The following is a 24,101-nucleotide window of genomic DNA, read 5'->3' on the forward strand; positions in this document are numbered from 1 at the left end:
TTAAAATACTGTTCCATGACAAGGTGTAAAACAGCTGCAACCATAGCTATGAAGATAGCCACATCAGTCTGGTTTCTACTAGGGATTAAATACAGTTGTAAAGGGTGTCTCAAAATTCATGCAATATGTGAATTTTGCGCCATTTGTGTGATAAAGTATTGCCAACGAAAAGAAAATGATAGTGTGACAGGTGATGGTTCTGGTGTATTAAAAATGGAGTGCTACACAAAAGAACAACACATTTTCATTAAAAAATAGTCAGGGTTTGGCAGTTCCAGTTCACAGTTTTCATACAAAATATGGTCTGAATAGTGGCTTAACTTCATGAACTGTGAAGAGATTAATTAAAAAATTTAGGGAGACTGGATCAATTAATACACACTGGGATATATGGAAAAACTCAAACGAAGGGATTGGTTTGATAATTAATGCTTCCTTGTAACACAGGTAAAAAGAGCTGCTTATAAAAATATGGTCCAAAAGCGACATTCAAGACTCTCTGTTGAGGAATATAAGAGATCTATAATACAGGAGAAGAAGATCGATCGGAAGAAAAGACTTTTTCACGATGACCTATTTAAGGATGTTGAACATCTGAGGGAGTCCAATGAAAGCCATGCTTTCTATTGTGAAATTAATCTTGGCTACAAAGATTTTAAGTCTAGAACCCAGGGTTCATATGGTCCTTAAGAGCCCTTAGATATTTTGGAATTGATTTTGGTCCTTAAAAGTCCTTAATTTTGGACAAAATCAGCAGAAGGTCCTTAATTTTCAATTAATTAATGAAATTTATCTGTTTTTACGACTGTCATTTTGAGTGTGAATTTTGGAGGAATATTTTTGGTGATTCACTGACGTATATATGGCTATTTTTTGAATGGGTTCATGAGTTATAATTTGTTTCTATTTCTAATATAAATGATGGGATACTCAAGTTTCTAAGCAAGAAGTGAAACATAAGCATTTTGAAATTCATTTTTTCTGATAAAGAGCTCTTAAATAACTTTTTGCTTTTGGGGATGTGAATTCTTTTATTAAACGGTTTTAAATTTGGTGACTTTTCAACATTTTGGCGATTTTAAGATCAGTTTCTGTAGAAACTTTTTAATTCCGAGATCTGAGAATTTTTCGACGATTTTTTTTAAAAATATCATAACATTGATTAATTTCATTAAAATAAGGGTAATATATTGAAATTATATTTAAGAAATAACATTTAAATAAAGCATTTTTATTTTTCGTTGTCATATTATAAAGTTTCATTTTTACAACTTATTAATATGCAATATTTTGAATCTGAAAAATAAACAAGGTATAATGCTATAAAGCTACAATTTCTGAAACAGCTCTTAGCAAAAGCAAAATTAGCTATGTAATTAATTTAAAATGTCTTCTTTTAATTTTTTCATAGTATAGAGTTTTTCCCATGTAAATTGTCTCAGAATATTCAAAATTCTCAGAATATGCATGTTTTCTCTATAAAATAATTTGTACACTTTTTCCCTCCCTCCCCCTTTTTTTTTTCCAAAATATTTCTGGCTTTTTGGTGTTACAGAATTGGTAGGGATAATTTTTCTTTAGGATTTTAGACATTGCAGCTTGGAAAATTTAGACGAATTTGAAGACAAGATTTATGAATTTGAAGACAAGACCCATGATTCTAGAAGATTCGAGAAATATGTGACAAAATGAAAAATGTCTCCATGGTATCAACACGTAATGGATGTATTTTACAGAATAATTTACTGTAATGGATGTATTTTACAGAAAGTTTGCAATGAATTTCTTCTTTTTAGAGAACATGTGGAAGAACAATAATAAAAACATAATATATGAATGTTTTTACTTCTCATACTAGAATCTTAACATGTTTATCTTCCCTTTATTTTCTCTATATTTCACTAGACACAAGCATGGAAAATATCAAAAATGCTTCTAATCTTATCACATGGGCAGGCATTATAGAAAAGGATTTTTTTATTAAAAAAAAAAAAAAAAAAAAAAAAAAAACTTACAATTTAAAAGATTCATCTAATATGTCTTAATGCATCGTACACATAGCTGGAAATAGGCATTTTTCCACCTGATGCAATCTCTGTGGATCCTAAATTCTGCTGCCTAGTGCCTTTCTAAATTCTGCTTCCAATGCCTGCTCTAAATTCTAAAAGTTTTGCCATTTCTAGATTTTGTTGTTCGGTGTGTCACTAAATTCTAAAAATTCTGCCACATCAGCTCTGTAACCGGCCCTTACCATATATATTCCATATTTCTTCTGAATGTTCATATTACTAAAATAAAATTAGCCACTTTTTCTGAACATTCTAAATGCATTTAGTGTTTTTTTTTAGAATAACAGAAATCCTTAATTAAATTCAAAAATTCTAAAATGAAAAGGAAACGTATTGAAGAAAGAAACTGAGTACATAAAGAAAATTATTCTTCAAAGATATGTGCAGTTATTATTATGTAAATTACCCAATTGTTTATGATTTCAGCCTTTACTATAGTTTCCCGTTTCTATTTCCTCATTTGAGCCAGATTAAATTAAAATTAAATTATATGATCTTTGACCACTAGTCCACATTATTAGTTTGAATTTGACTGTTTTTGTTTAATTATGTCACCGTGAGCTGTAATTGATTTTGTTAGCATCAAAACATGTCTTTATGTTCTAAGTTCTTTCTTTTCTTTTCTTTTTTTTTTTTTTTAATAAGAGGCTTATTTAAACCTTTGTCTGATATTGTAGTTACTTTCAGACATAGCAATAATATGCTTCACATCTGTCGGGGGGTTTTGGACTATATAACTTTTACCAGATCAAGTAAGCCCTCATAGGTACATTGTGGAGAGGTTGACAAGTTAGGAGTTAAAGCACACAGAAACTAGCGAGAGCATTTTTTTTTTTTTTTTTTTTTTTTTTTTTTTTTTTCATATTGAGACATATCTGTAATTACTAATTCAGAAGTCAAACAACAAATTGTGTCTTAATTATATCTGTAATTATTGTGTCTTAATTATATCTGTAATTGTTAGAAAAGATTAAAGAGAAGGAAATCAATACAAACTAGCCAAAATGTCTGGGAAGGCTTCCAATTAAAATGACGGATAATTATTTTGTTGATTGTTGTTGTTACAAAACATAAATGTTTTGTAGCTTTTAGTGTGCAATTATCCTAATAGCATTTAAGAATCAATGTCATAAATTACATGTATTTTAAACTGTGAAATTTTATTACATTTCGATTTTAATAGGGCTTTTTAACAAATATTGTTAAAAAATAGAATTTAATAGTTGCCATGTAATGACTAAGGTTATCAAACTACCTAATTTAATTTAAAATACAAAAACGTAAAAATTCAAGTAAAACTTATTCTTTGCATCTACTGAGACTTAAAATAATACAAAACAACATGTCACCTCTGCTGCTTTAATGCCTTATTGGAACCTTAAAGTATATTAACTGGGTTACAACCCCTCGAACTCTACACGAAGCTAAATTGTAAGGATCTTAAGTTTTACTAACGTTTATTTTATTTTAAATCTTTACTATCACTTCTTATTTTCTACTTCCGGCCAGAATTATAAGCGTTAAGGATTTTATGCAAAGTTTGTCTGGCGAACGCCAAGTATTTAAGTGTGGCCTTTTTGCCAAGCAGAAGAGAGAGGAAGCAGTGAGTTCGAAGCAGGCCGCTTACCTTAGAAGTTACGCAGTTGCTATTTGCCTTCCAGGCCGGAGGTTTTAATCTTCTTGATAAATTAAACGTATTGTAGTGTTCACAGTCTCTGTGCTACATACGCTTCCTGTTATTATAAGGCCAATCTTCCACGTGTGTTATTCTAAAGTTAAATTAGAGTTATGTTTTATTTTTTATACCTTTTACGTTAGACCCCGAGTGGAGGGTCATTGTATTCCGAAGTACGGAAGTCATTGTATATAAAGAAAAATAATGGGTTTTGTATACCCTTCGTCTGTATCCTGTCTACTTACTACAATTAGTGAACATAGCTTTAGTAAGCTCTCTGTTCCTAGTCAGGTCATTGTATGTTTCCGAAGAAGGTTAGAAGAAACATTGAACCTGATAGTGGCGCCCGACGAAGAATAACCATGGCCGAATTTCAAGAAGAACCTGTGCCGCCTGCAGAAACGGCTCAGAATCCAGAAATGCCAGCTGCCGCCCTGGAAGGATTTGGGTACATCGTCCAGACCATGCGCGCTTCGATGAAACCAGAAGCAACGTTTAATGGAAACTCACCGGTAACCAGTTTTTTGGAAAAATTGGATGACCACTTCATGCTCTACCCCGTGCACGAGTTTCAAAAAGTTACCTTAGCTACCAGCGCTTTGAGGGGCCAAGCGCTTAACTGGTTCAAATGTATCGGCAGAAGTCTCTTGGGTCAAGCAGGAAGTCCCACCTATACTTACGAAAATTTCAAGACTGCCCTACTAAAAGCCTTCCCTGTTGTAAGGGATCGTGCGAAATTAGAAACAGAACTTTTTAGCATATATCAACAAAGAATCGAAAACCTCTCGAGTTTTACTTTAAGAAAAATTCACGTTTTCAAGCTCTTGTAGGGAAACCGTCCGGATCCTGAAATAATTCAAGTGATTTTGCCGAGGTTACTACCCCAAGTGCAAGACTTTATTGAATTGAGAAATCTGACTACACTGGAAAAATTATTTGAGCTAGCAATCCAGTTTGAAAGTAGAAGAACGGCGGACGTCGAAAGAAGACGCCAATATCAACAGCGAAACCAATTTGGTACGCCAAGACTACAGCAAACTCAAGCATACGGCTACGGAGAAAAAGCGAATCAGTGGGCAAGGAAACCCGAGCATTCAAAAACAGCTGGCGAACGTCGACAGTTCAATAGCAACCCAGAAAAAAGTCTCAAAGCCAGGGGAAAAAGAAGGAAAGCACGGAAAGGAAAAATTATTTAAACTAAAACGGATTTCTGCTGACGAGAGGGTGCGGAAATCCGAAGGCCACGAAAACCCCTCTTCCTACAAGATAAATACAGTAATGGTGAAAAATTTGACTCTTCCGAAGATTGAAGTCTTGGTAAATAATATCCCGGCCACCGCACTCCTGGATACCGACGCGCAGTGTTCCTGTGTGGCAGAAGTCTTTTTTAGAAAGTATTTTCGCAAATACCGCATATATAATGCGGATAATACGACAGTATTAGCGGCGCAAGGAGAAAAATGTAAGTGCGTAGGTAAAGTACCTTTGTATATCCGTATCAAGGACGAACAAATAAAGGTGATGTTTTTTATAGTAAAGAATCTGCAAGCACATTTAATCTTGGGGATAGATTTTCTTTCAGACGCACAAGCTACACTGGATTTTAATGAAGCGTCCCTTAAGCTGACAATGAAACCAGTGCGTGTAGAAAAGGCTGAACCGCCAAGGTTAAATCTTGACCACCTGCCTAATGACGAGCAAGATAGAATCCGACAAGTGGTAAGTGAATTTGCTTCCTTATTTAGTGATATTCCAGGATTTACTCAGGTTACTAACCATAGTATTGAGACCGGAGATGCATTGCCGGTTCGTCAAAAACCATACCGGTATGATAAGAATAAGGAAAAAATTATAGAATGGCATATTACCGATATGCTACGTAAAAAGATCATAACGCCCATCTCAAGTAGTTATGCTAGCCCGGTGGTTTTATGTAAGAAAAATAATGATTATCCTTTGGAGCATCCAAAAAGGTGGAGATTCGCTATTGATTACCGTAAATTAAATTCCATAACGAAATATCCGGTATATCCATTACCGATCATAGAAGAAATTTTAAGGAACATAAAATCAACCAAATTTATGACGACTTTAGACTTAACGAATGGTTATTTTCAAATAGGGGTCAGGCCTGAAGACGTGCCTAAGACTGCTTTTATAACCAAGTCTGGCACTTATGCACTTATGCCGTTTGGCCTTTCAGGGGCCCCAGCAACATTTCAGCGATGCATGGACATTGTGTTAAGACCTGTTCTTGGAAAGTCCACATTTATCTATTTAGACAATATCATTATTACTAGTGATAATCTCGACCAACATATACAGGATTTAAGACAGGTGTTTTCTTTATTAAATGAGGCTGGTCTAAAAGTTAATGTCGAAAAGTGCACATTTGCAGCCCCTGAATTAAAATATTTAGGTTACAAAATATTGCAAAAAGGGATCGAGACAGATGAATCAAAAATAATCGCTGTACAAAAGTATCCGACTCCAAACACGGCAAAGAAGCTCTCTTCTTTTCTAGGACTTTGTTCATATTATAGGTCCTTTATAAAAGATTTTGCGGCTATCGCTGAGCCATTGTTAAAATTAAAAAGGAAAAAGGCAAGATTCTCGTGGACGGCCGAAGCCAATAGTGTTTTCGAAAAATTAAAACAAGCATTAGCGCAAGCCCCTGTGTTGAAATTTCCTGAAAAGGATGAAAATTTAGAAATTTCAGCGGATGCTTCGGATTATGCGGTAGGAGCGGTACTTTCGCAGAATCAGCAGCCCGTGGCATTTTTTAGCCGAACTTTAAATCAAACACAAAGAAACTATTCCGCGACCGAGAGAGAGGCACTTGCAGTTCTGTTAGCAGTGCAAAAGTTCCGAGTCTATTTTGGAAAGGCGCCGATAACAGTATATTCTGATCATGCGGCGGTAACTAGATTGTACTCAGGGAAAAATTTATCCCCAAGGTTAATAAGATGGGCACTCAAGCTGCAAGAATATAATCTGGTAATCAAGCATACCCCCGGAAAGGAAAATATCGTAGCAGATGCCCTATCAAGAATTAAATTAGACGAACAGGGTAATACCGTAAAAGTTGCAATGCTTACAGCGTGTACAATAAATTCCCGAGAAACTGTAATAACCGAACTGGGTAAGGATCCTGAGTTTGGAAGTATTTATGAGTATTTGAAGGATCCTGAAAATTTTAGCCACCAAGATATTGTGGCGATAAGAAATAGGGCGGCCCATTATGAACTAATAGATGGTCTATTATTTCTACACAAAAACTACGAATTCCAACAACGAATTTCGACCTGTTATCCCAGCTAGTCTTAGATTAAATATCCTGCAAGAGCTCCATGACAGCCCTTTAGCTTCTCATGCTGGTATTTGAAAAACTATACAACGCGTACGCGAGGCAGTCTACTTTCCTGGACTGCAAAAGTTAACAAGGGCGTATGTCCAGTCCTGCCCAACATGTCAAGCCGTTAATTATATTAATTTCCGCCCGGCCGGGTTTCTAAATAGTATTAAATCCGAATTTCCAAATGAAATAATTGGCATCGATTTATTGGGCCCTTTCCCAAAAAGTCAGTTAAATAAAAGTCGCTATCTCCTTGTTATGGTTGATCATTTTAATAAATGGACCGAAATTGTTCCCTTAAAACGAGCCTCCGCGAAATTAGTTACTGATTCTATTTTAAATAAATATATTTTAAAATACGGGGCGCCCCTAAAAGTTATATCGGATAATGGTCCTCAATTTGTAAGTAATACGAGGGCCATCCAGGAAGTAGATTACGTTTCCGTCTGTGTCCGCTAGGGGCGGGGCTAGCACGGCCATCTTGGGGTCAGAGCGTTGCGCAGCTCAGTCTGCATCTAGCCGTGCTAGTGAGAGGTTCGTGCTGTGCTCCGTTCAGATACTGTGACGGTTTGAAATGTCTGCGTTAATTGAAAATCCCGCGAGCTGCGAGGTGCGCTCAGTAATAAGGTTTCTGACTGCAAAAAACTGTAAACCGATAGAAATCTATCGGCAGCTTCGTGAAGTGTATGGGGACAACATTATCACTGAAGGTGGAGTGGGTCATAAGATTTCAAAATGGCCGAACCAATGTTCACAACGAAGATCGAAGTGGGAGACCCAGCATAGTGACCGCCGAACTTCTCGAAAAAGTCGATGCTAAAGTCCGTGAAAATCGAAATTTCACAATAACGGAACTTTCTTTGAGTTTTCCACAAATTTCGCGAAGTTTGTTGCACGAAATCATCAGCGAAAAGCTTGGTTACCACAAGTTTTGTGCAAGATGGAAGGCAAGAAGAGGTAACGAAGTGGTTGAAGGCGCAGGCGGCCGAATTTTTCGACGAAGGAATTTCCAAGCTCGTACATCGCTACGATAAATGCCTTAATTTGTATGGTGACTATGTAGAAAAGTAGTATTTGAGTGTGGCTTTCATCTGTATATAATAAAATTTGTTTCCTATACTTTGTTTATTTTTTATTCCAAAACGTAATCTACTTTCTGGATAGCCCTCGTATATTTGAAGACATGTGCCAAAAACTGGGCATACGTCATTTAAAAATGGTCCCGTATCGGCCGCAATCAAATATAGCGGAACGGGTCAACAGAAATATAGTGAAAATTATCCGTAGTTATGTTAAAAATTTTCATAAAAGCTGGGATAACTATGTCAATGAATTTGCTTTCGCCCTTAGGACCGCAAAACATGATACAACGGAAAAAACTCCTGCTGAGTTATTTCTAGGCAGAAAGATTATAACACCGTTAGATAAACTATTTTATGTGCAACAAAGAGCCCCAGAATTTAAAATGGGTGATATAGAAAAACTAATAAAAGAAGCAAAAAAGAATACGGAAGTAGCACAAAGAAAACAGAAATTATATTATGACTTGAAACGACGGGGAGTAACTTATAAAGTAGGGGATGAAGTTTTAAAAATTAAGCATTCACTTTCTTCAGCACCAGAAGATAAAATCTGCCAAATTTTTTCCACGATTTGAAGGACCATATGTTATAGAAAAAATAACTCACGCTGTTGTAGTGTTAAAGGCCAGAAATGGTGAAACCTGTTCCGCAAATATTGATCAAATTAAGCCCTACTTCGATCATAATAAAATGCAAATCTTTTCAGATCTTTTGCAGGATCCGGCATGGCAGACACCGCAGGTACAAGTTCCAGAGGTGGCAAAACGACAAGTACAAGGGCAAGCCAATGAGAGACAGAAGCAAGTGAAAAGAAAATTGCCCCGCGGAAAAATTGAGTTGCAAACTTAAGTTAATCTTTCATTCTTACTGCAAGTGGCAGATTTCAAGAAGTTTTACCTCATGCGAGGTCTACCTTTATCGCCAAAAGGGCGAGAAATGAGTTGTGACCGATTTTCTTATTATGTTTTTCAATTACTCGCGCGTAAAACTAAAGTTGATGTATAATAGCGTTGTGTAAAGACTTAAATATTGTAAAAAGTTATTGTAGAAATTTTATTTAAAACATTCTAGCAAGAAAGAAGTTTTAGTCTGAAAGACTTTTTGAAATGTAGTATTATTTCAATGTAGAAAGAATTGGCACTTGCTTTGAAAAGAATAGAAGTTAACAATGTACTACTAATGTATGTTTTCAAATCTGTAAAATTAACGGCATGTTGATATGTTCTTATATACATGTGAACTGTTATTTTAAATGTTAAGAAATACCGTGATATGGTAAAAGTGAAAGTAATGTTAAAAATTTGTTATTCGTGTGACTGTAAAGATTAAATCATGGCGAATATGTGGTAAAGGTTGAATGATGTAGTTAGGCTCTCTGACGCTACACTTTAGAGTTAGCCACTTTTAGAATAGTACCTCAGGGTTTAGAGTTGAAAGTAGGGTGTGTTAAGAGGTCTGGTTATGTTGAATTTTAACACGTTAGTGTTTTGATTGTAGGAGGAAGTGTGGCACACGTAGACAGAAACACATTCGTGTTTGGTGTTCTTTTACTACACATGTCAGAGAGCACGGGGAGAGATAATTAAAATAGTCATGAATGAAATAAGAAGGTTAAGAGAAGTATATTCTATATGTTATTTGCAATGTCATTCTGTAACATTTCATTAAACTAGTTTTCCTTCCAGATCTCTGGAAGGAACCAGAATTGAATAAAGCTCCTGTTTAGATGCAGTACAGATGAAAAAAAAAGATTGTTGTAGATCCTGGGAGCTGCCATTGTAACAAATTTCTTTCTTATAAATTTTCTAGTTTCTAACGAAGTTATGATTGTAAAATGTTGGCCTCGCGTTGTATTCTAGAGCTAAAAGTTTTCAACAAGGTCGTTTTAGACCTCAGTTTCAAACTAATTAACTCTGGCGGGAAGTATGTAAAGATCTTAAGTTTTACTAACGTTTATTTTATTTTAAATCTTTACTATCACTTCTTATTTTCTACTTCCGGCCAGAATTATAAGTGTTAAGGATTTTATGCAAAGTTTGTCTGGCGAACGCCAAGTATTTAAGTGTGGCCTTTTTGCCAAGCAGAAGAGAGAGGAAGCAGTGAGTTCGAAGCAGGCCGCTTACCTTAGAAGTTACGCAGTTGCTATTTGCCTTCCAGGCCAGAGGTTTTAATCCTCTTGATAAATTAAACGTATTGTAGTGTTCACAGTCTCTGTGCTACATACGCTTCCTGTTATTATAAGGCCAATCTTCCACGTGTGTTATTCTAAAGTTAAATTAGAGTTTCGTTTTATTTTTTATACCTTTTACGTTAGATCCCGAGTGGAGGGTCATTGTATTCCGAAGTACGGAAGTCATTGTATATAAAGAAAAATAAAGGGTTTTGTATACCCTTCGTCTGTATCCTGTCTACTTACTACAATTAGTGAACATAGCTTTAGTAAGCTCTCTGTCCCTAGCCTCTGTTACCTAGGTCATTGTATGTTTCCGAAGAAGGTTAGAAGAAACATTGAACCTGATAAAATTAAAATTAATTAACTGCATCAAACAGAGCCTGACTAACTTTCAACCCTTGCCGACCATGCCTACATCAGGACATTCAGGTTTGTTCTAATCAGCAGGTCTCTCTAGACAAACAGCAGTAGTAACAACATTCAATCTTTTGTTATGAATCATGTTGATTATGAACTTACTTCTCATTTTAAGTGACAAAATGAGACAAAAAAAATCAGCATAAAGCTAACTGTTAGTAAAACATAAATGTTGGTCATATTCTTTCAAATATGACCAATTATTATAAGTGTAAAGTATTTAATGCTACTTGATAAATTGCGTAAAGTTTATTTTATTCTCAAACTTATTAATAATTATGTTCATTAATTCATGTTTAATAATAATGCATTTTACTTAGGGATCTATTTTATTTTTAGGATGGTGTTACAAAAGTGAAATTCAGGCATAGATAATATTTTTAATTGAATTTATTCAGTTCCCATTTGCTCATAGGTCCTTAATTTTTTTCATTAATGGTCCTTAAAAGTACTTAATTTCCGTGTGCAGAAATGCGTATGAGCCCTGAGAACCACTGCCTGTAGACACAAAAACATCATCCTAAATGATAGAAAAGAGGTACTTCACAGGTGGAATGAGCACTTTAGCAACTTGTTGAATGACTATATGTGGGATGGGTCTTCAACCTACCCAACTACCTCTGTAAACACCGATAGTATCCTGCCACCTTCTTTGGCAGAAGTTAGAGAAGGAACTATAAAGCTCAAAAATAACAAGGCCCTTGATTACTTCAGAACTTATTAAAAGTGCTGCAAGTCAAAAAATTGAGGAAATGCATCACCTCATCGAATCAATTTAGAACCAAGAAGTTTTGTTCAAAGATTGGAAACTGAGCACCATCTATCTTATAGACAAAAAAGGAGACATTTTGGAATGTACCAAGTACAGGGCTGCAGCCAGCAAAATGCATCTCAACCAAATTGAAACTAAATACATGCCATGTGTTAATAACAGCAGCCCCTATTTTGAAATTGGGAATTACAAATTTGAAACTGTTAGCAAATTTAAATATTTAGGATCAGAGGTTAATACTCTTAATGATTTAATGCCTGAGATCCATATTAGAGTCGCAGATGCTAACCGTTGTTTTTTTTGGTCTAAAAAAATGCTTGAAGTCTAACTTCCCTAGCAGAAAAACGAAAAATTTTAATTTACAAATGCTTAATCAGACTCATTCTTACATACTCTGCTAAAACCTGGGCAATGACAGAAAAAGCTAAAAGTATCATTTCTGTCTTTGAAAGAAAAATTTTGAGAAGTATTTTTTGTGGTATAAAATGTAACAATATCTGGAGAAGAAGAACTAACTCTGAACTCTATAAATCTCTTAAAGAAATAGATATAGTAAAATATATAAGGATTCAAAGAATTAAATGGGCAAGACACCTGTGCAGAATGGATGAAAATGGAGTAACGAAAAAGGTCTTCTCGGCCATACAATTTGGCACCCGAAAAAGAGGGAGACCTAAACTTAAGTGGCTCGACTGTTTGGAAACAGACTTAAGAATTTTAAAAATGACCTATTGAATGTCCATGTCCAGGGATAGAAGAGTTTGGAATTCGATTTTGAGGAAGGCAAGGGCCCATCATCGAAGAAGAAGAAGAAGGATCAATTATTGATCTTAAACACTCTGGCTGCCTTTCAACAAGTCATTCAAAACAAAACATCGAAGCAGTTCGTGAGTGGATTGATGAGAGTCGAGGAATGTCAATTTGGCACTGTGATCAGGAATTGGGCATTTCAGAGGCTTCGTACAACATATTCTCATAAAATATTTACATATCCATGCTTACAAAGTTCAGTTGACTTGAGAACTGAGCCTACTGATTCCACACTGCAAAGAGAGTTCGATGGAACACAACAAGTGGATGATGATTTTTCAAACAAAATCATCTTCACCAATGAGGCTCATTTTAGATTTTTGGTTTGGCTAATTGGCAAAATTGTCAGACTTGGGGTTCAGAAAATATATAAGTAATTGTTGAGAAACAAATGCAAGCACAATAAATCTATCACTGTTTAGTGTGGAGTTTTGGCTGGAGGCATCATCAGACCATTCTTCGAAAATGCGGCTGGTCAGCCAATAACAGTTAATGATGATCGCTTTTGCGATATGATAATTCAGTTTTTTATGCAGAAATTGCAAGCTATGGATGTGGATGACATTTGGTTTCATCAGGATGTGCTACATGCCGTACAGTCTAGAAACAATTCAATTAGGGCTTGAGTAATTTCCTGGTAATGTAATTTCCCATTTTGGTGATCAGAATTGGCCACCCAGATCATGCGTTTAATGCCATTGGACTTCTTTCTTTGGTGTTTTTTGAAGGCTTGAGGTTTATGCCAACAAGCTCTTGAAGGAAGAAATTGAGTGCTGCATCAATGAAATTCAGCCACATTTATGCAAAATTTTCATGGAAAATTTCAACAAAAGAGTGTGTATGTTCCAGCAAAGCTGTGGAGGCGATTTACCTGATATGTTATTTCACACATAACCCTATACTGTATACTTTGAGTCGACAATTTATAGTTTTTAATTATAAACCTTTGTGTGAATTTTGGGACATCCGTTGCCTTTCTTCCATTTGAGCACTGTGCAGATGTAAGGGATGTGTGCGAATTTCCCAACAAAGTTTTATATTGTATAGGCTGGAAAAAGATAATTTCCAAAGAGAGGTGGTGGTGCATTTAATTATGGCAAAGCACACTAGGACTGTCTGCCTTAGGGGAGGACTTTCAAAGGGTAACTGGCTTGTATACACATTACACATGGGAAAACCACGAAAATGCCCATGCAGCCAGCCCGTTCGCGAGATTCGAACCTCTGACTGAACTACCAGTGTTCAGCGACTTTACCGCTCGGCCGCTGGTGGACCCATTCCAAAGAGAGGTGACAGAGGTTTCTCATCTCAGAGTACTGATCAAGCAGCTGAGAAAATTTGCATCTCAGTGCAAGGAAAAATATTCTTTCATTTAAAACGATTATAAGAGTTCAGTAAATATTCCTTTCTTTCTATCAGTTTTAATTGCACATATTTTACATAAGTTTAACTGTTGTGTGTAGGTTCAATATTTAAAGATTCTATTCCGAAAGGGCTGTTCCTTGCCAGTTTGCCTTAACATAATGCATTTCTGAAATGAGAAAAAGCTTAAAATTTGAAAATAAGCTTAAGAATATATATTCTGAAGAAACTCATAAATCCTACATTGCTAAAGTCATTTTCCATTTCTCTGCAGACAGAATTACTTGAAAACAATCTTCCATTAGCAAATTAGATTTCGTAGAGGTCTTTCACAAAATTCTCTTGCTTCTGATTACTGATCATAGTTCAAATTCCTTTTTACTGTTGGATTTCTGTAGAATCTATGAATTTTTCCATGTTACTGTTGTTGAAGCTCTGTTCTTTTTCATCATTTTCATTCCTGCTGCTGAAGAGAAAGATTCTTTTCAACCTTTAACCCTCTGGCTGATCATCCCGCGATTTCCATGGGCAAACTCAAATGTAGCAAAATTTGCTTATCCTGCGATTTCCGCGGACATGTTTTTCTTCTTTTATTGAGGAGCACATCCCATTTTTCCCCTGTTTAACCACTGCAATAAATTATATACGGTATTAGGTGTTTAGTTTACGTTTTTGGGCAACAGATATCATTAGTTGTCCACTAAATTACGGCATTTGAAGGGCCGTGGTATTAACGCTCAAACTTCACTTTTTGCCGCTTTTTTCTAAGAAAAATGGCTGCTAGAAAACGTTCAGCGATTATCTTAATTATTTAATTAAATTATTGAATTATTAATTAGATTAATAATTAGATTGATTATTAATTAGATTTATTGATTCTGGTGCAAAAAACTGTGAAGTTGGACTTTGCCTTGAACCCTGTTTTGAACTCTATCATACTAAACTGCATTTCTAAGGTATTTTTTCCTCAGCGCTTTATATTTACTTAAATTTTATACATTTTGCTTTTTATATTATGCAATAAATAGAAATTAACTGTAATTCGACTGAAATTTATTTAAAAAAGATTTTTTTTGTGATAACATCTGAAATTGGTTTTTCTGGCAACTTAGTTTCCCATGATAAAAATCTATATAAAAAATATTTTCTAGAAAGAAAAAGTGCTGTAGATGTTGCAAATTTACTCATGTTAATTTCTATTGCTTAGTTTCTTTAACAATTAAGTTTCACAGGTATGATTTGAATTATTGTTTTTTTTTTAATTTAATGTATATTTGTAATAGTATAAAAATTTTTATGTACAGATTTTGCCAAATTCTCAAATAATTCCAGTTATTTGAGACACATGGACTTGTACCAGCTTATTCCAATTAGACACCTTATTAATATCAAAGAAACTAAATATATTTAAAACTAATTTACATGTGTAATGAAATGTAAAAAATTTACATTTTAATAAATTGATCTAACTTCAAGAGTATGAACTTTTTTGTTTTGTTTATTTATGAAATTTTAGAACTACAGACAGCAGTTTTGGGCCTATGAAGAGCATCTGAAGTAAAAAAGCAACTAGCGGACTTGAGATAATAAAATTTCCTAAAAATCGTGAATAATTTTTGTATACTGAATGTACTTTTGAAAAAATTAATATTTATAAAACTTTAATTTCCTAAAATGCACTTCACAATTTAAAAGTTGTTCTGTAAATAAAGATTTTTATTTTCAAGAATTCATTGCGGACATGATTATGTATAAGCTTTTAACAATTTAAAATAGCCTTTTTTCCAATCCCGTCTTCTGTACTATGAACTTTTATTGGGTTAGGCTTATATTACACCTAAGTAAATATGTTTATTATCTCATGAATTAAATATTAGCTAATCTTCATTGTTGAAAATGAAATTTATAATTTTAGATAAAAAAATATCAAGAAGCTATTTGCCAGAGAGATGCCATTATTCAGCAACTATCACGTAGATTAGAGTCAGCTATGAATATGAACCAAGCTAAAGAATCAGCTGGAAATCAAGAGGTGCAGAATTTAAAAGAAGAAATTAATATGTTACATTTACAAATGAAAGAGGTTTGTTTTTTCATATGTAACATTAACTATCTTATTTCTAGTGTTACAAAAATACCAGTTTTGCTATTAAATTGAAGTGTTGTGATCAGCTTGTTATCACACCATTCCCAATCAGTTTATGTGTTCAGTTTTCAACACTACTTCCAATCATTTAACCTGATGTAAAATTAAAATGCCTGAGTATCATTTAATACAGATGGTAATAATGCAATATTTATAGATGCAAAGCATATTTGTTATTATTTTTATTTGTATTTTGATTTTTAGTGTTTTGAGTTAATTTTTTCGTGCTTACATGTATTCCTTTAATTTTTAAAAATGAAACAAAAAACTTTTTTGACACATTAAATTTATTTAAAGTTTACAGATTGTAATTTTTTATAATTTCATTTGAGAAATAATCATTATTAATCTTTAAAGAAAGTATCCTTTTTATTGGCTTTAATGCTTTATTAATATTTGTAGCTATTCTTTTATTTAATTTGATTGGTACGAATTGCATTTTGTATCAAATTTAGTGACATGTATGGTTTCATTATAATTTGATATTGGAGTTTTATTGATTTCTGTGTTTTCATAGGCAGCTGAATTGTTAGAAAAACAAAAATCCAAAAATGAAATGCAAGCTAATATTCAGGTATGTAATTATCAACTAAAATTTTAATATGCTAAGCCTTTACTATTTTTAATTTGACTTTTAAGAAGATAAACTACTTTTAATTTGGCTGGAAAAAAATTCTCTATTGAAGATATTACATCTTCCTTTTTATATCATACAATTTGATCTTTATTTTTCATAAACTGCTTTTAATAAGTAATTTCTTTTGTAAATCAGCTGTACCTGTAAATGAAGTTAAGTTTTGCCCAGTGGCAATTATTTCATAGCATGCTTATGTTTGGTATTGAAAATTTCCTTCCAGTAGTCATAATTAACATTAAAAGGACATGTTTAATTAAGTAATAAATTCATGCATTTTTCTTTAATAAATTTTTGTTTCAGAATTTGCTTAATTTTGTTTGAAGTTCTTATTTTCTATGAAAGTCTGAAATCATCATTTGATCTGAAAGTCATAGAACATATCAATTTTGATATGATATATTTCGTTTCATTCATTATAATTCATATTTATTTTGTTCGTGATAATTTAATTTTGAAACTTATGCCGGATGTTAAAACGACGGATGGCATTTGTTCCAGGCTGCTCAGCAAATTAGACATTTAATTAGCAGCATGACTAAAAATGGTCTAGTAGTCTAGTATGGAGTCAAAGGCATATTAGAGAAAAGTAAGTCAAAATGTGCCAATGTAGCATCGAGAATACATAGTATATATGTAAAGGGAAAAGTACCAAAATTTCATCACACATGCCAGAAAAATATTTTACTATTACTAATAGAATGAAAGTTTTAAATGTATCTGCTTTTTGACAAATCGTGCCTTTTTTTTCAAATGTTGTTGTATTTGCACAGAAATATCTTTTTTTTTCTGTTATTTAATTAATTTCAACATGCTGATTATTACTGGTGCTTTTTGATTACTTGATTCTGATTATATGTCATCTCCATGAAAAGTCACCATTCATTGCCACCTATCTGATCTGGTGGAAAAGATCTATTATCTGTGCACTCATATACATATGTGGTGTCACATGTGTTAGTTATTTATTATGCCATATGTACTAAAAAAGTATGCCCAAATTAGGTAATTTTACTGAAAGTTGAAACTGCAGGTGCAGATAATCAGAAAATGCTTTAATATTTTCTAGTTTGAAATTTATTTTAAGCAGTATATTTTAAGCATTGGAGCTCTGTAGTATGTTAGCTAGAATGCCCACCTTATGTTTAGCATATTTGTGTAGTTTGGACTACAATGGACTCTCAAACTTTTGTGGATCAAAGTTCATAAAATCAAGAGAGTTTGTTTCCATTTTTATTTCTTATTTGCTTTGTAGCTACACTTATGCATGTTTAGCATATTTGTGTAGTTTGGACTACAATGGACTCTCAAACTTTTGTGGATCAAAGTTCATAAAATCAAGAGAGTTTGTTTTCATTTTTATTTCTTATTTGCTTTGTAGCTACACTTATGCTAGATTCCATGGAAATCTCACAGAGCTTATCTTTTACTTTTTATATTTTTAGTTTTAGTTCCATTAGGTTTTAAATTATACAAACCATATATTGTTCTTTTATTCGGCAAAAAGTCTACCAAGTGATAAGATGCTTTAAGAAATTCCTGCAGAGATGTAAAAATGTCAAGTATGGATTATTTTACTGCACAGGTGCCATTATGTTCTTTACCAAGGGTATTATCTGCTAATACAATGACATTTTAAGCAAAAACAGGTTCCTTTGTTATTTGTTACTTTTACATACAATGTTAGGTTTTTATTGTTGGGGCAAATTCATGTTCTATTTTTGAGCTCCAAAGGTGTGAGAAATTTGAAAATTCGACCAGTTCTGAAAATTTCTTTCATTATAAATTTTGGCATTCCAAGAGAAACAGTGAAAAATAACAGAGAGCCTGAGGTCATAAAAAAGGGAGATTTTGTACTTTTAGTTCATAAAAAAAGAGAGCAGAAATTAATTAACAATGATTGTGATTTTTTGTAACTAACATGAAGGTTTTTAAAAATAATCAGTTCATAAATTGAAGATATGTAAAAATGTAAGTTAATTGTATAAGACTTCTGTTTCTTGCATGCTGTATATTTTCCTTCTTTTTTACTGCTTCATTTATCACTGAAAATAATTTTTATATTAATTATTTGCATGATTTATTATATTATAGAATGTTGAAGATTTATCCTCAAGTAGCTGTATTTCAAAATTTGAATTAGGAGTACAAGTAGACGCAAAAGAAATTTCTTCATTGCAATCATTTGACTTTAAGAACACTAGTTTATTCAATGATATTCTTTCAAGTGATTCGACAAGTGATGACTCATCATTCTTTGTAATTCAGAAAGTAAGTGAATGTTTACAAGATAAGATTTCTCATGTACAGCTTCAAGAATTAGTAAAATTAATCAAAGAAAGACTAGATCTCTTTGAAGCACCTCATCATGCTAAAAGCAATAATGACAATGATTTAGTTACAGATGGACAAGGGAAAGGTTTTAATTCTTCTAATGAAGCAATGTCTACTCTATTAAAAAGGATAATTTCTTTAAATATTGTTGCAAAATTGATAGAATCTCTAATTAGTATAGCTCCTGTCTCTACAAATGCAAGTGCTACAGACTTTTCTCCTAGCAAGTTTCAGAGTTTCTTTCTAAAGCGTTTAAATTCATCTGAAACAGATGACTTGATACCAAATATATCTGAAAATGAAAGTGTTCCATCTGATATCAACTATGCTGAAGTAGAAACACCTTGTAGAATTCCTTTTTCTGGCAATCAGTCCATTAAGTCATCTATTGAAAAACTTCGAAATAAAGATATTTCCGAAGATATCAATCTTGTGACAGAGTTTTTGGCAGATGAAATGGAAAAAATATCTGAATCTGTATCAGTTTTTAAACTTGGAGCACAAGGAGATAGTATGCTTCAATGTAAAGAAGGAGAAGTATCTGGTTTGCAAGAAGTGGTAGGCACATCTGAGGTAAAAACTGGACATGAACGTGATTATGAAAGCATTTTACGCCAAAAAGCAAAATTACAAATTCGTATCAAGAACTTAAAGCAATTGGTAAGTTCTTTGTTAGCATTTAAAATGAAATATTTGTATTTATTGATATAAATTTTTGTTTTAAATCTTAAGTTTTTTTTTAATATTTAAAAATAGAGTAATACAGTCTTTAATCCAGACTCGTAGGGACTTCGGCGATTCCGGATTATCGGTTTTTCCGGATTATAGATCATCAATTTAAATCTGGTAATATGGCATGCAGAAATTATAAAATTAGAAATATGAAACTGTAATTTATGAAATAAAGAGTAATTATGATCTAAAGGGTATCAAAATTTAAAAAAAAAAAAAAAAAAAGCTTAATATTTATTTGTTTACTTTATTAAACATTTCTTTCAACGTGCACATGCGTAAAGCATACATTATGCAGAGTCAAAGTTAGAAAATAGCAACCAGAAAACTATTTGATGTGTATTCGTATATTGATAATGACGAGGAATTTGATTTAAATCATATCAAAGAAGGAGTACATCAAGATGAAATACTACATTTAGTAAGGAATTATAAGCCGAATAAAATAAAAACATCTGCCCTGAAGATAAGGATAGTGCTGACAGATCAACTTCCAGTTCATTGCGCACCGCGACATCCCCCCCTCCCGTACTTTTTGTTTGATGGACATCGAAACGTTCTTTTGCTTTGTAGATCCTTTGGCAGCTCCAGAATCAGAAATTCTTTTTAAGATAATCGAAAGTTCAAGCTTACTTTTATGAAATTGTTCTAATAGTCTGCAAAAAATAATAAGCCGGATCCAATTCGAAGATTAAGGAACAATGCAATCTGCAACATTAACTGAAATAGATAATTAGATAATTTTAGCTTACTTTATACCGTCCGTTATACATTAAACGCACATGCGTAAGCGTATTATGCGCACGCATCAATGTGTATGCACATGCGTTAACGCATGCGCAGAAAGTTTGTAGCTTTGAGGTCCGGATTAAAGACTTTTGACTGTATAACAGTTTTATTGAAAGTTGCAATTTTTTTGTGGCAGTTATATTGCAGTTATATTTGTAATTATAAACTAATATCTAACTATTTCAGCATTGCACTTTTTTTCAGTATGACTGTTAGAAGAAGATGTAGAATCCTAGCTTGAAACTATATATCTTAATTTGTCTTAAATACCTTTAATTGAAAATTAAATAATTTAAATTTAAATTTATGTCATTATAGTCAATATTAATTGTTCTGAATTTGATAGGATGCTGCAAATCAGGATATTTTTTTTCACAAATGTTAACATAATTTTTTTTGACTGATCACCCAAAAGTATGCGGGAAGTTTACCTCAATGTATCAGACTGCAGTTCCTACCCTTTTTTCTTCCATCTGATTGTGTAACATATAAATACCCATACAGCCCAATAAAATTTAATCAGTTTGCATAACCTGCCATTGGGAAGCGTCAATGTATTTATTTTATATTATCTAAGTAGATAACTAGTCAGAGATTGAGTTGGTAACTGCATTACCATTGACTGAGCCATAATTAGTCACTTAATCTCATGTAAAATGTAAAGATGGGCAAATTTTTGTTGGAGAGTTTTCTCTTATAAAGTATCTTTTCCAAAGTGAGTAATTCTGGAGTGCTTAATAGATATCTAAGTCAGCGTTTCCCAACCTTTTTTGGCCAAGGCACACTTGTCACGGGGAAAAAAATCACGAGGCACACCACCATTAGAAAATGTTAAAAAATTAACTCTGTGCCTATATTGACTATAATAAAGTAATTCTCTTGAATAGGAATCAAATAAGCACAAAGAAAGTATTTAAAATTACTTTATTATGAAATATTAAGTAAACAGAATAGTGAAAAATTATAAAATACTTTCAGTGTGAAACCTGGGCCTGTTTGGCTGAACACAAAGCTGATATTCTGGCTGGAATCGAAAAAAGACACACACGTAGCTCTTCGTCAACAGTTCTCAGTCTCTCTCTGTATTTGGTTTTCATAGCAATCATGCTTGAAAAGCTAATCTCACACAGATATGTAGTGGAAAAAGGGAGCAATGTCAAAATAGCTTTGTTTGCCAGAAGGGGGAACTCCTTGGCAGTATCCAACCAAAAACTGTCCAAAGGTAGATCAGCAAATCTTAGCTTGCAACCACGATTTTGTCTCAGTTCAATTAGTTCCTCCTGCTCCTGTAAAGTCATTTCCTTTCCAACAACTGATGCTGATCTATAAGGGTCCCTAAACCAGTCAAGGCATTCAGTGGAGACTGAAGAGAAATAAAATGACAACTTCTCCTCAAGAGTTTTTAAATGCTTAACTATTATCTCACACAGTGCAGCAGTGTGAACACCTTGCCATTGCATGGTGAGTGTGAACATTTCAAGATTGCCACTTTCCACGTGTTGATGCCAGAGTTGCACCTTTGAACGGAATCCATTTATTTTATCTGTACTTGTAAGCAGGTTTTCATTTCGGCCTTGCATTCGGGTGTTCCATTCATTCAGATGATGAAATATATCTGCCAGGTATGCCAGCCTTGCACACCACTCATCACTTGCAAGCTGCTTTGCGTAATCCCTCATTTGTCAGAAACACTTTAAGTTCCTCCCGCAGCTCATACACACGAACCAAGACCTTGCCACGCGACAACCACCGGACCTCCGTATGAAACAGCAAGGTTTTATGCTTTGCTCCCATCTCCTCACACAAAGCTGCAAATATGCGACTTTTCATGGGTCGTGACTTTACAATGTTTACCATGCGCACAACATCATCCAACACATGAACTAAGGCTGCTGGTAAAGTCTTGGCTACGAGGGCCTCGCGGTGTAAAAAACAATGCGTAATAATCACATCTGGATTTCTTTCCTTCACGCTGCTTACAAAGCCTTTGGTGCGCCCGGCCATGGCTGCAGCTCCATCGGTGCAGACACTTGTGCAGTTTTCCCACTTAAGTCCTCCTTGTTCAAGGTATTCTGATGTGACCCGAAAAATTTCTTCTCCTGTTGTTTTTTCTGGCAATACCTTGCAAAAAAAGAAGTTTTCTCTAATTGCATCACCATCAACAAAATACACATTAGCTAAGAGTTGAGCATGTCCACTGATATCAGTAGACTCGTCAAGTTGCAATGCAAATTTCTCACTGATATGGATCTTTTCCAAAACCACACTTTCGATGTCTGCAGACATGCCATTAATACGTCTGGAAATTGTGTTGTTTGAGAGAGGGACTTTGGCTATTTCCTTTGCTGCTTCAGGTATGAGCATCTCCTCTACAATAGCTTTGCAGGCAGGAAGTATTAATGTCTCTGCCACAGTGTGCGACTTTTTTGTCTTGGCTATAAGTTCAGCAACTTGATAGCTAGCTTTAAGAGCTCTTTCATTTACCTTTGTTGTTTTTCTCATAAAAGTTGCCTGTTTCTCCATGTTGTCACGCAGGCGAACAAAATAGTTCACATTCTTGTTTTAAAGCAAAGGCTGTTTCGTTTGGAGATGGCATTTAAGTTTGCTTGGGACCATAGCACTGTTAGCTAGCTTTTCACCACACACCACGCACAGTGGAGTTGGTTTGTGTTCATCTCCAGTGAAAGTAAATCCAACTGAAATATAGCTTTCGCTATATTGCCTTGCGCCAGAGAATTTAACCATCTTTGCTTTCTTTTGACCCCCACTCATACTCGGGCTCTCATCTGGCTCCAGATTTTGTTCAGAGTCCAGTTCTTTCCTTTTCAAAAACTTGTCCATCACTGCAGTATCAGTGTCTCTCTCCTCACAGCAGCTGTTGTCTCTCTGACACTGTGTGAGGCGTCTGCCTGCGTCTCATGGGGGCGGGGACACGGCGGACACTTGTCAAGATTGGCAGGGGGAGGAATTATAGCACTGCACAGCGCCGTGACCACCTATGACACTGGCGGGGAGAGTGACGGGAGGAGTTATAGCGGGCGAACCACGGTGCTTCAGACGGCACACTGGTGTGCCGCGGAACAGCGGTTGGGAACCGCTGATCTAAGTGTCTAAAAGTGCAATTCTGCATAGAAATCCACTTTTTCCCTCCCCCTCCACATGGTATTTAGGTTAATGAATGAATTTTGTCTAAGTTAAAATCCTTCTGGTGGGCTATTGTGTTCAGTATGGTGGTTAGCAGTGCTGGTTGCCATGCCACTCGGCCAGGGTTCAAATTTTGAAGACATAGATATTTGTAATTTTCTGTCCCTCTCTCTTGTGGCTGTATATTTTTCTGCCTCATGCAGTGACCCTAAACAACATTCTCAGTGTTGAGACAGATAAACAATGGAGAGTTTTTAGCCCTTCCCAACTAATGCTTAATGAGCAGGTTCCTGTTTGTTGCAGGAAAAGATGAAACCTTCTAGTGATAAAAGTCGCTTTTATACATATGTTCAAAATTGATCCTCTGTTTAATGTCAGTATACATTAAATTGTATTAGAAAATTGTCTAGAAAAACACGATAACCAAGGCTTTGCTTTTTTATGGTAAGCATTACAAGTGTTCAAACAGTTACTGTTCCTTTCCTCTCAGATATCATTTTGTAACACCTCATTAGCTCATCTTACTAAGATGTTAAAACATTTGTGTTGGAATTTAAAATACTACTATGTATAACTTTTGGTTAAGCTTTAAATTTTTTTAAAGATA

General features: G+C 34.3%; 1 protein-coding gene across 1 annotated transcript in view; it reads left to right on the forward strand.

The window, feature by feature from the left end:
* Window positions 1-24,101, forward strand: part of LOC118196068 (uncharacterized) — a 207,908-nt gene that overhangs the window by 11,447 nt on the left and 172,360 nt on the right. Inside the window, exons 5-7 of the mRNA XM_035367469.2 lie at window positions 15,631-15,798; window positions 16,379-16,435; window positions 18,590-19,489. Of these exons, the coding sequence (XP_035223360.2) occupies window positions 15,631-15,798; window positions 16,379-16,435; window positions 18,590-19,489 (1,125 nt within the window). The remainder of the gene's footprint in view (window positions 1-15,630; window positions 15,799-16,378; window positions 16,436-18,589; window positions 19,490-24,101) is intronic.

The sequence above is a fragment of the Stegodyphus dumicola genome, chromosome 4, assembly GCF_044657685.1.
Source record: "Stegodyphus dumicola isolate Sdum_Otavi_A_Nest chromosome 4, ASM4465768v1".
NCBI lineage: Eukaryota > Metazoa > Arthropoda > Arachnida > Araneae > Eresidae > Stegodyphus > Stegodyphus dumicola.